Genomic DNA, 12,659 nt, shown 5'->3' with positions numbered 1-12,659 from the left:
AAACCGTGTTTAGCCATACATATAATATTTTATAATTACTAGTATATTTACAAATAATTTGAAGTGAAATATTTTTTTTCATCTTTTTCTTTTCTATTTTTTTAATTTTCTAAAATTCAACTTCAGATTAAATTTTTTTATCTTTATCTTTTTTTTTTTAATTTTCTAAAATTCTAACTTCAGATTAAATTTCGAAATTTGTGCCCCACATATTTGGTTTATGAGATCTTGCTTACCGGGAGAAAAAAAACAAACAAATATGTATTTATTTTAGGCCATACATAACACTATAAATAAAAAAGAGATCTATAGATCTAATGTGGAGAGAGGGAGGTTAAAAATCCTAAAACCTCTCATCAACCGCAAAACCCTAGAGCTTCCAGCCGCCTCTTTACTTATTAAAAGGGCAACGGCACCGCGCTGCCACCACAAGCTTGGTAGCATAAGGGTAGCAGCCACCTCTCCCCGCCGCCAACAACTCATCTGCACCATTAATTCTGTGGTACACCCGATTTTTCTCAATCTTATCTGAATATTTGAAATTTACTGGCTCGATTTCTATTTATGATGTTTAATTTTATCCTACATTGTGCTTATTTTGACTCTATTTGTGAAATTATAAGTAATGTAGCGTGGTTAATGCTACATTGTTTATGAAATTTTGGAGCCATTATCATTCTCGTACGGATAATTAATCTCATTTAATTTTAGTGTGATTAAGTTATTGAGAATGGAATAATAATATCATTTATTTTTTTAAATAATTTATTTAAAATAATTTTGTTCAAGCCTTAAAGAGTTTTTTTTTGTTTGACCATAACTATTTCATTCACATTTATTCCTATACTGCTCTCATTTAGATTGGTCTCACTCTAATTTACAAGTGGTTATTTTTTATTTTTTTATATTTTTATTTTAATTATTAATGTGTTTTTAAGGGTGTTGATTTTGAAGGATAATATCAAGTAGTCGTGTAATTAAATTATGGTACCACTAAATTAAGCATGTTCGGAATGACTTATCCAAGATCAATAATTAGTAGCGGGATGAGTTATTCCTCTCCTGGGTGGTATAGTAATCCCAGTATAACTTATCTTGGGATAAAATAAATAAATAATAAAAGTGTCGCTTTCAATCTTTTTGTTACATCACTTTTCATATTCATGAAGGACATTTTTGTAAATAAATGAATTGTTCTTAGAATTTATTATTTTGAAATTTGAATATAACAAACCAAACAATCAATAAAAAATAATCTCATCATAACTTAGATTCAAACCAAACGACTCCTAATATCTTACATTGTTCGAACTGAGCGGCATTAAGGACAATTTCTTTGGACTATTTTTTTTAAGAGTTAGTATATAGTATAGTACTGATTTATTATTCATATTATTTCTGTTTGACAATAATTAAAACACTGTTTTTTTATAAGAGTTAGCATAGACTATAGTACTGATTTATTATTCATATTATTTTGACAATAATTAAAACACTATTTTTTTTAAAGAGTTAGCATAGACTATAGTACTGATTTATTATTCATATTATTTTGACAATAATTAAAACACTATTTTTTTTAAAGAGTTAGCATAGACTATAGTACTGATTTATTATTCATATTATTTTATTAAAACACTGTTTTTTAAAGAGTTAGTATAGACTATAGTACTGATTTATTATTCATATTATTTTGACAATAATTAAAACACTGTTTTTTTAAAGAGTTAGTATAGACTATAGTACTGATTTATTATTCATATTATTTTGACAATAATTAAAACACTATTTTTTTTAAAGAGTTAGCATAGACTATAGTACTGATTTATTATTCATATTAATTCTGTTTGACCATAATTAAAACATTATTTTTTTTAAAGAGTTAGCATAGACTATAGTACTGATTTATTATTCATATTATTTTTGTTTGACCATAATTAAAACACTATTTTTTTAAAGAGTTAGCATAGACTATAGTACTGATTTATTATTCATATTATTTCCGTTTGACCATAATTAAAACATTATTTTCACGGTATTTTCATTTAGATTGGTCCGACTCTTAATTTATTATTTTTGAAAAAAAAAATATTCAAAGTGAAGTTATATTTTTATTTTTAAATGCATATTTAGTATTTGATATCGCTTTTTTATGCTATTAAAATATGTGATATTAATAAATTCCAATGATTCGATTACTGCTTGATATGATTAGAGTATTATATATATTTTGATGACATAAATATAAATGAGAAATAGTAAGTCCACAAAATAAGGACAATTGACTAAATAATTTGGGCAATAAATAAGAGTCTAATCAAAATAGATATATTAAACTCAGTCTAATTTAAATAAATACTTTATTTAATAAAGTTCAAATATATTAAAATCACATAATACTACCTAAGTTTTAACTGTTTTTCCTCTATGACTTTTATTTAATAATAAAAAGTGAAACACTGCATGTGTCGGTCACGATATGTTTTATTCTGATTTTTTTGAACTATATGTTATATTCTTTTTTTATAACAACCTTTCATTTCACACTGCACTTTTTATTGCTAAAATTCCTAATAAAATATATTACGTTCTTTTGTAAAATATCTCTTTTTCTTTATTCTTTTATTCCTTTCTTATTTATGTACCCACTCTAATTTTAGAGTCGGTGAATTCTATTTTTTATATTACCTCAAAATTCAAAATCGATGCATTTTATGACATATAATTGTGAATTTGACTAATTATATTTACATTAATGTAGTTTGTTCGTAAAAGTATATATAATTTGTTTGGTCAAATATGTGTTTATGTGAAATAAAATATAGAATTAAAGGGTATTGAATATAACAAACACAAGTATATTTGACTATAATTAATGAATAATTCATAAACTGTCTGCTATAAATAGACGAAGTAATGCATTATTCTTTTTTCTCATCACAGGGTTGTTGACAATAATGGGGTCTCTTGGAGTGGAATTTATTTCTCCAAATGAAAATTTGGAATTGAAATTTGATTCAAGTGCTTTGCCTCCATTTAAGTTATCTGAAATAAGAGCTGCAATTCCAAAGCATTGTTGGATTAAAAATCCATGGAAATCTTTAAGTTATGTACTTAGAGATGTTGTCATTGTTTTTGCTTTGGTAACAATGGCTATTTACTTTGATAATTGGAAATTTTGGCCAATTTATTGGGTTTTACAAGGCACTATGTTTTGGGCAATCTTTGTTCTTGGTCATGATTGGTAAGTTCAATTAACATTATTATTTTCTTTAATAATTGACTTGATGTGTAATTTTATTTTATTTTTTTTTGTAGTGGTCATGGGAGTTTTTCTGATAGTGCACTATTGAATAGTGTGGTTGGACATATTCTTCATTCTTTTATCCTTGTGCCCTATCATGGATGGTTGGTTTCTCTTTCGATGTATTAAGATTTCGTTATTTTTTAATGATGTTTCGATTGTACTATATGAGTTCGTCGGTGGTTGTTTTCATGACCTTTGGTTGTGTGATGTGACGTGACGTGACGATTATTCTGAATGACTTTTTTTAATGTAAAATACTTTAGACTAAAATTTTATTTTTTTTCCTCGAAAAATAGGAGAATTAGCCACAAAACTCATCATCAAAATCATGGAAATGTTGAAGCTGATGAATCTTGGGTGCCGGTAAATATTTTCCTTAATTAATATAAATATTTAAAAAAAAGTATTTTTTTAAAATTTTTTATTATTTTTATTTTATTGCAGATGCCAGAAAAGCTATACAAGGAGTTGGATTATGCAACAAAGCTTTTAAGATTCAAGATACCTTTTCCCTTGATAGCATATCCATTGTATTTGGTAAATAATATTTTTTGATTAAATTTTCAAGTAATTATTTTTTTTTTCTTATTTGAATTTGTGTTTTTATAATATTTTATTTTTGGTTATACAGATGAGGAGAAGTCCAGGAAAAAAAGGTTCTCATTTTAATCCATACAGTGATTTGTTTCAAGAAAATGAGAGAAAATTTATTGTTACATCAACATTGTGTTGGACACTCATGGTTGCTCTCCTCTTCTATCTTTCTACCGTCGTTGGCTTTCTCCAACTGCTTAAGCTTTACGGAATTCCCTATATGGTTAGTCGTACAAAACTTTTTTCTTTTTTTAATTCGTCGAAACTTAAGTGTGGTTCCTTATATATTACAAATAATTATAGGAATTTGAATTATTTTTTTTGTTTTGATAGATTTTTGTGATGTGGTTGGATTCTGTCACATATTTGCATCACCATGGTCATGAAGAAAAGCTGCCTTGGTACCGTGGCAAGGTCGGTATATATAACTTAAATTTTTTTTATTTATTTAAAAATTTTCTAATGAATTTTTTTTCTTTTGGGAAATATAGGAGTGGAGTTATCTAAGAGGAGGATTAACTACAGTTGATCGCGATTATGGCGTTTTTAATAATATTCACCATGATATTGGTACTCATGTTATTCACCATCTTTTCCCTCAAATACCACATTATCACCTTGTCGAAGCGGTAAAAATATTTTTTTTTTCGTTGGATCATAAAAATTATTTTATTAATTATTTGTTCAATTATTTCACTAATACATTATTATTATTTTTTCTTACAGACAAAAGCAGCAAAGCCAGTATTTGGAAAATATTATAGAGAGCCAAAAAAATCAGGGGCAATTCCATTTCATTTGGTTGAAAATTTAGTGAAAAGCATGAAGAAGGATCATTATGTTAGTGACAATGGAGATATTGTTTATTATCAAACTGATCCTAAGCTTTTTAATGATTCTGGTAAAAAGGATAAGTAACTTTTTTTTTTACCAGAATAATTTAAAAAGGAATATATAAAAACTATTTACTAAAATAGTTTTTGTTTTTTTGCAAGAAATATTTCCTTTATTTAGAAAAGTTCAAATTGTTGCAAACAATTTAATAGAATATTAAGAGGATGTTTTGCAGTAAAGTGAAATATATATCCTCTTTTCAATATTTTCCCTGGCTTATTCTTCTTTCAATTTTGTTTTCTTGATTATTTCTATTGTTTTAGGACTTGTATTTCATTACAAAAAGTTTTTTTTTTTTTTTTGGTGTAGTAAAAGAATGAATAAAATTAACTAAGTGATAATAGTTTATATTAGGGGCATGAAAAAATCGAACCTAATGATAAATCGAATCAGTAAAAGTGTTATTGGTTTGTGGTTGTTTGGGTATTAGGTTTAACGGTTTTTAATGGTTTTATAAATAAAATTATTGGGTTATCGGTTTGGTACTGATTTTTAATATTGGTTTATCCAAACCGATAACCCATTAAGACTAGTAGTTTACTACTACTTTTACTTGTACATAAATATTATATATTAATTTCAATATATTACTAGTTACTATATTTGTCCTTTTAACCTTCATTTTACACTTCACAATAACTTTGAGTTCACAATTTTACATTACACAAAACGTTAAAATCTAAAGTAAGAATCTTATTCTTCATAATTTTTCCGTGTTCCACTTGTATAGTTCTTTTCATGTTTATTATTATTGTTTCTATTTTATGAGTATTTGTAAAGTCACATATATATTGTGTTTTCGCATCAAATTTATTATAAAAGTCATATATTCATATTATAAGTATTTTCTTATTAGTTAAATTGAAAATCGAACCGTTAAGGACCAAAACCGAAAAAAAATATATTATTGATTTGGTTATTGGTTGAATATATTTGAAAATCGAAAACTGATAAACTAAATTAATAATACATAAAATCGAATCGAACCTATCACTTTCTTGACTATTATAACTTTCAAGTATATTGTTGCCACATTTTGCTATCAGTATTTGGAATAATTTCGTTTTTAATCAGAAACATCGAATTCAAGGAAATAAACATTTTCGTCTTAAATAAATCTTATGTGGGGCAACCCGAATTAGTCGGAGCATCAATACTAGTTCCAAACACAAAAAACACAACATAGCAAGCTGAATCTACTTTTGATATGCTATTAGATCTCCTAATGATGGTGTTTTCTTTCATTGGATTCTCACATCAATAAAGCTTGTTTGGATCCCCACTTGACCCTAGAAAGAACTGTATAGATGTTTTCTGATTGCTAGTATATGTTTGATAGACCCCAAACATGGGGACTTATCGGGTAAATTCAATATAATAGACGTTTGTTGGTATTCGAGCCTTCGTTTCCTATCAGGACATATCAGAAAGAGAATCCAATACTTCTTGATCGTAAATATCTAAACTGGTTGTTTTTGTTTAGGCGGTTTATACCACGCCGCCTTATGAGTTGTGATTGACTAAAGAGGAACATAAGTTGTATGTATACCAACAGAGCTAGCCTGCACGCACCTCAATTATTCCATCCCATCCCATTAGGTATCTGCTACTCCCCACCGAAATAGAAACCAGGTAATTACATCAAGGTATCGACTACAAAATATCGATTTCAAACCCGAATCGACTCATCAGAAAAAGACTTGTAATTCACAAAGATTCAACAACAATCACAACACAAAATGGAACTTGAAAAATCTAGTTTACTTGTAGAGTATATACTGTACAAACTACAAAGCCTAAAATGGAAATGATCTTTTGCAACACAAGTTTCATCCACAAGGAGAGAGCTTAGTGACATTATTACAAACTCCTAAAATGTAAACAAACATCATCTGAGGACATCCAAAAATACGAAAGCTCAAGAAGCACACAACAATTAAAAAAAACCTCAGATAAACTCAAAGCGCATGAGTAGCCTCGCGGAATTATATATCTCACCTTTTCTGTTACAGAGTGGAACTGCATGTATACCAGGTTTCAGCTCCGAAACAGGTATACATGTTTGGCCAGCAAAATCGTCCTTCTCTGACATGTCGTATTCATGTACTTCAATTCGTAGCAAAGCTAATTCGGGTACAGTCAGTGGGAAGGTAAATTCTTCATCCCAAACAGGCGTCCATTTGTCCTCTTTAGTCTTTGTTTTCTTCATTACCTCATCAGCAGGTACTCCAGCTATCCCGACCTATAAACAAAGGCGGATTCATGATTAAAATTTGATGCCTTCAAACTTTAAGGGTGTGTTCGGTATGAAGGGACATGTTTTCCGAAAAATGTTTTCTAGAAAATAAGTGTGTTTTCTTGTGTTTGGTAGGTAAGCAATAATTATTATCCTAAAAGCATTTGTATACAATTTAAATAAATACTGTGAGAGGTGGGCGGGGGAGGTAGGGGTGTCAGATGGAGGAGATGAGGGCTATGGGGAGTGGGGTAAAGATGAACTGAGTTGGAGGGTGGGAAGGACAGAATCGAGGTAGAATATCGTTAGTGGGGCTTGTTTTCCTTCCCTTCATTAGGGAACTCGTTTTCCTCATTTTTAAGAAACAATGGTGCCTATGAAAGAACAGTCAGCTTACCCTTGTGTAGAAATCCGGAGGCGAATACAAATCAAAGTGAGTTTGCTTAAAATCTAAATGCCATCCATCTCCCATATATACTTTCACCTGTCCAATAATGAGAACATAAGTACTCGCACACATTAAATGATGTTGTATTCAGAGTCATTTGATTACCTTTAAGGTTTTCTTAACTGGCAACTTTGCTTTAGGATCAAAAACTTCATTATTAGGACCAATACTCAGTAAGAAATCAGGCTTTTTAACATAACCACAGCCTCCATTTGCCCTGAACATCCCATGCATTAACCATAGTGCTCTACCGTACCCCTGTCACAGTCATTAATACACGATTTTCTTCAGTAAGATTTATAAATATCTGTTCAAATGTGATAAGATGACAGCAAGTTTGCAATAGCATACATTCATAAAAAGGATTAGTGAAGATAGAATCACTAGCATGAGCCGTTTAGGAATCAAAGAAACAATACAGTAAATCAGAAAGGGGTGAAGAATACATATGAAACTAGATGGAATATCAAACGAGCATATATCTGATAAGAAGCACAACTGACTTGACACAGATTTTGCAGTTCCTTGCTCTATCAAGTGCTATCTAAGTGTGGTTAAGAATTCACAAAATGCAATTTAAGGAACCAAAGCTTCATTTCATATGCCTATATAGCACTAAATGCAGAAAAGCAGAGTGACGAGCTTAACATATATCAAGAATAGTGTTATCAAAAGCAAAAAGCACAAAAAAGCTCTAAGGTCCGTTTGGGCTTTGAGCGCAAATGAAGTGTGGGCTTTAATTAAAAAAAGAGCGAAGGTAGAAAAAACATAAATATATATGTTTAGTCCAAGACAAACAATTATAAGGATGAATGACCAAAATATGGACAAAGAAATTGAACTTTTTCAACAATAAAGTGAAATTTCAATTGTTAGTGTCAGAAGCTCATTGGCAAGAAAGAGTATGCCTTAGAACCTTGATGACGAGACAGAAGTGCACATTAAGCAAGGCGAAGCGCTCAACATGTTTTGAGCCTCTCTTCCATGCTTAAGCACACTTTAAGCGCACCTTTGACAACACTGATCAATAATCAGCATTATTTTAACGAAATGAGATGTTATTGAACAAATAGTAAAAAGCATCAACCACAAAAAAGACATGGTATCATGTGAGCAAATGAAAACTCAACCAAACCTGCATGTTAAATGCAACCATCTGAGCTCCATGCATCCAACCTATTAGTGGCTTGTAGTTGGAGGAGTTAAATCTAGTACCTTTGGGGTACACCCTTAGAATGTTTCTTTGCGTGAACCTAGAAAAAAATTCAGCACACAATTAGGATATAAATCCATGACAACTCTACTGACAGTTTAAAGCTACCTCAACTGTCTTTGCTTTGTTATGCTGAAATACAAACCTCACAATATCGGTTCCATGAGATTCAGCAGCCTTTTCAAGAGCCTGTTCACTTAAACTTAGGCGTCTTACTTTATCAGGATCGATTTTCAATGCCTCCTTTAACCCACCTTTAGGTTTGCCAGCATGGATGGCAATAAGGCGTTTATAAGCAGATGCCACATGTCCTCTGTGAGTGGCGTCATCGTCATCTTCATAACTTTTATCACTATCGCTCTGCAGAAAATTAAGGCAAATCATGACTATCATAAGTAGTTGCATGTTAGGTCATACAAGGAGAATAGGTTGACGAATTCCACTTCCAGAAGACCTTTTCATTTTCTTCTTGATCAGCTGTCAAGCTAGAAGGCTCGGAACCCCATACATCATCCTCGGAATCCTTTGACCTCTGAGAGCTATTTCGTCTGTCTTTACAAACACTAGCACTGGCTTCAAGGTACTCTTTTGGAGGTTTGGTTGAAATAATAATACGATGCTTTAGTTCTTCTGGTGAAGGGCACTCCTTTAGACTATCAGATTCAGGAACAAAGAGCATTTCTCCAAATGTTTCAGTAAGCATCTACAAGCAAAGCATTTGAAAGGAACATCTCAATAACCAATAAAAGGAGGAACGACACAACTGAAGAAAGAAGGCATAGAAGCAAGTAATAGAAACTCACCTGAGCCACTTTAGCTTGAAGATCAGGCGTTAGATGATCTTCCAGTGTTATTACAACAGGGTAAGGAGAAGCAGAGAATGCATGTTCTTTTATTGACTTGAGACATCTTATTAATTCCACAGGGGTTGTCACTGTCCTACATTTTGCAAAAAAGCAACTTACAAAAAAATTTCACGCGAAGTAATCAAGAAAATTAGTAAATGTAAATGCTGCAATCTCTAATAGATTACAACCAACAAGAGCCATCTTATCGTCCCTTATTTTTGTCCTTAATTAAAGATTTGGAACAGAAGTGCTAAGTGCGGGAAGTTCGCACAAGTCATGTTAGAAATTTTATGATCTCCATGCACATTCAACTCCAAAACTCCAATCTTAAGCACAACACCAATTGAGAGCTTCATCTTTTGAGCTCAAGAACAGTAAAACTCTAAAAGACGAGTAATTTTACACTTCAACTCATTGTAGTAACTCTAAACTTAAAATATTAATTTCAATACTTGAATGAAAAAAAAGAAAAAGAATTGTAAGAGATTTCCAAGCTTCTCCTTAGATTTTTCAGATATAATAACTCATGTTTAGCACAATAAGGAAAAGGCAGAATGGGTAGTAGATAGCATAATACTTGCACGATATAATGATTGAGTCTATAGAAGTTTACGGACTCTCAAGTGTTAGGATCGAATCCACACACACACACTTGATGAATAAAGAACACAAGAACTTTAGAGAGAATGAGATGAGAGATCTAGAGAGAGAAAGAGAGAAATCAATATTTTGTGGTAACATCCCGTGAGTAAACTTCCACGGAGGTGGGGTATATATATTGATAAATCAGAGTACTTTTGGTTACAGAGAATAAATGAAGAATAAATAGTACAGCCTAAAATTTAGCTAGGCTTCAACAAAATGCTACAAAAGGCAGGAGATGCACAAACCTTCCATGAAGTACATGTACGTCATCCTTGTCGGAGTTTGGCCATATATCAAGCTCTATCACCCTCACACCTTTTTTCAGTGCCTTTATAATTGGGACATCACTGCAGTCACTCGTCAGCTGATTCCCCGTCAAGTAAGAATTGTGTCCAGTGAATATAAAATAATGAGACAGTGGCGCATTCATATCATGGTCAACCTGAAAGAGGCAAACGTAATGAGTAAAAGATATTTCAAGAAACGCAAAACATCAATCATTCAATCAACTACACCTCAATTCCAATATACTTGAACTCGGCTATATAATAGTCTATATCCATTCTGCTATATTCAGTCCACAGTAGCTCATTTAACACTAAACCCAAGTGCCGACCTAGCTACTGATCTTGTTATTGAAGAATGCCCTCCATTTTCCTCTTTGTAGTTAGGCAAGCCTCTTTACTCTATTAAAGATCCAAAAAAGAAAAGGACAAGTTTGCTCATTCTCCACAAGTAGAAATAATCAGGTTTAAGTTCCAACTTTTTTTGGCCACCCCATTTCCCAAGAGGATAATGTGTAGAAGTAGGTACTTCAAATAATGCTTAATTGGTAAAAGGACTAAATTTCAGCTTCTGAGAAACCAGGAAAGGGAAAAGTTACTCTAAGTCATCAACTTTATGCATTTCCAAATAACACAAATATCCAACAATAAGAGCAAGAGTAGCTTAAATTTGATCGGCAAATAAAGGTCAGCAGAGAAGAGTAGTGATGGAAATCTCTATATTAAGAACTTGGGAAGTTAACATTGTATACGAAGCACGCACTTCAAATAATGCTTAATTAAAAAAAGATAGTAGTAACTTTCAACACCCAAAAAGGGAAATTCTTTTGAGAAAATTTGGTTTTTGGGCAATGCAATGCGCAACACCCAGGGAGACGTGCCCTCGACCTAATGGCTTTGGGCGCAACTTGTGTTCAAAGACTCCACTGATTCACAGGATTCGGCAGTTCACACCAAGTATCTCATTTCACTATGTTCTTCATCTATGCGAGAGCCGAGAATAGTTTTAACCAAAAAGGGAAATCTCACTCAAAGTCTCAAACTTTATGTTCTTTACAAAAATATATTCAACTTATATACATTGACAGTGTCACTGACTGGCTTCCATTTTCAAGTTATCACATCAGACTTCAATTTGAGACTGTCTCTATCAGTGCACATAACTTAAAAGTTCTTCCTAAATAAGACAAAAGATCCAACACAACAAAAGCAAGAATATAATCACTTTTTTTCTTTTTTGGACAACTCTTTCAACTCCAATTTAAAGTGACAAGAAGATTAAATGTTATTTTGGTACATTCCAAGTATCTTTAAACCTCAAGACTAAAACTTCATTCACTTTTTAAATAAGTCAAAACTAGACAAATAAATTGAAACAAACGGAGCGAGTACCTTGGAATTGATTGGGGGATTAAGGTCAGCAGAGAAAAGGTAGTGATGAAAATCATCAAGAGCAAGAGCCTGGCGAGCTAACTTAGTAATGGGGTGTCTTTTCTGAAGGATCTGTCTAACAACAGCATCAGCATCAGCAACAGTCAATTGGGTCTCTCCCTGAACTTCAATCAAGAACTTCAGCAACTGTTCTGCACTCATCTGGTTCCCACCATCACCATATTTCTTAAATGCCTCTTTCACATCTGTTGGTGGCTCTGCCTCTGTTACCTTGAATTTTCGTGAGAAACACACACATACCCTATAATTCCCCATTTTTCAGTTAAAACACAAAAATCTGAGATTAATGGGGTTCTTGAAATACCCACAAAGTTCTAATTTTTCAGTTACAACACAAAAAATAGAAAGAGCACACTAATGGGGTTCTAGGGATACTCCAAAGTTGCAATCTTTTTCAGCTAATTAGTGTAAATTCTTGGATCCACAAGTCTTTAACTTTTTAGTTTTTAATTGGGTATATGAAAGAAACTGGTGTTGATATAGGTGTGTACATATATATATAATATTATATATGTATATATATATATATAATATGAATGGATAGGTCAATGAACAGGTGACTAAGTGGAGCTTTTTGCTGGCAATTGGATTTTCTTTTTGGGGTTTTAGGTTTGGAAGAAGACAGATGTATACTCTGTTGGATTTTTGGCATTAAAGTATATACCCCATTCACATATACATAAAACACCTTGTTTGGATGGATGACACCTCTGGTATCGTATTGTATTGGTAATTTAA

At 31.7% G+C, this 12,659-nt stretch overlaps 2 protein-coding genes across 2 annotated transcripts; one reads left to right on the top strand and one right to left on the bottom strand.

Annotated features, from left to right (window-relative positions):
* Positions 1 to 321: 321 nt before the first annotated feature.
* Positions 322 to 5,000, top strand: LOC100134915 (omega-3 fatty acid desaturase). Its single transcript, NM_001246862.2, is given in 9 exon segments — positions 322 to 502; positions 2,944 to 3,244; positions 3,319 to 3,408; positions 3,604 to 3,670; positions 3,752 to 3,844; positions 3,939 to 4,124; positions 4,235 to 4,315; positions 4,393 to 4,530; positions 4,628 to 5,000. Coding segments are annotated over 8 exon segments (1,134 nt in total). The 5' UTR covers positions 322 to 502; positions 2,944 to 2,957; the 3' UTR covers positions 4,820 to 5,000.
* Positions 5,001 to 6,513: 1,513 nt separating this feature from the next.
* LOC100301920 (PI-phospholipase C PLC4) lies at positions 6,514 to 12,363 on the bottom strand. The gene is made up of 9 exons (NM_001247252.3): positions 11,862 to 12,363; positions 10,431 to 10,627; positions 9,496 to 9,631; positions 9,147 to 9,395; positions 8,838 to 9,052; positions 8,615 to 8,732; positions 7,585 to 7,737; positions 7,429 to 7,515; positions 6,514 to 7,037 (listed from the first exon to the last, which is right to left on the bottom strand). Exons 1-9 carry the CDS (start codon positions 12,174 to 12,176, stop codon positions 6,744 to 6,746), a joined length of 1,764 nt encoding a protein of 587 aa, NP_001234181.1. The 5' UTR covers positions 12,177 to 12,363; the 3' UTR covers positions 6,514 to 6,743.
* Between the last annotated feature and the right edge of the window lie 296 nt (positions 12,364 to 12,659).

This window comes from Solanum lycopersicum, chromosome 6 (assembly GCF_036512215.1).
Source record: "Solanum lycopersicum chromosome 6, SLM_r2.1".
Classification (NCBI taxonomy): domain Eukaryota; kingdom Viridiplantae; phylum Streptophyta; class Magnoliopsida; order Solanales; family Solanaceae; genus Solanum; species Solanum lycopersicum.
The sequence above is the reverse complement of the archived record's forward strand: the minus strand, read 5'-3'. Positions and strand labels throughout refer to the sequence as shown.

Coding starts and splice junctions, on each gene's coding strand:
- LOC100301920 (NM_001247252.3), bottom strand. CDS start 12,176: ATGGGGAATTATAGGGTATGTGTGTGTTTCTCACGAAAATTCAAGGTA. Junction 8,733..8,837: donor CATGGAACCGATATTGTGAG/GTTTGTATTTCA, acceptor ATTTTTTTCTAG/GTTCACGCAAAGAAACATTC. Junction 7,738..8,614: donor TGGTTGCATTTAACATGCAG/GTTTGGTTGAGT, acceptor TGACTGTGACAG/GGGTACGGTAGAGCACTATG.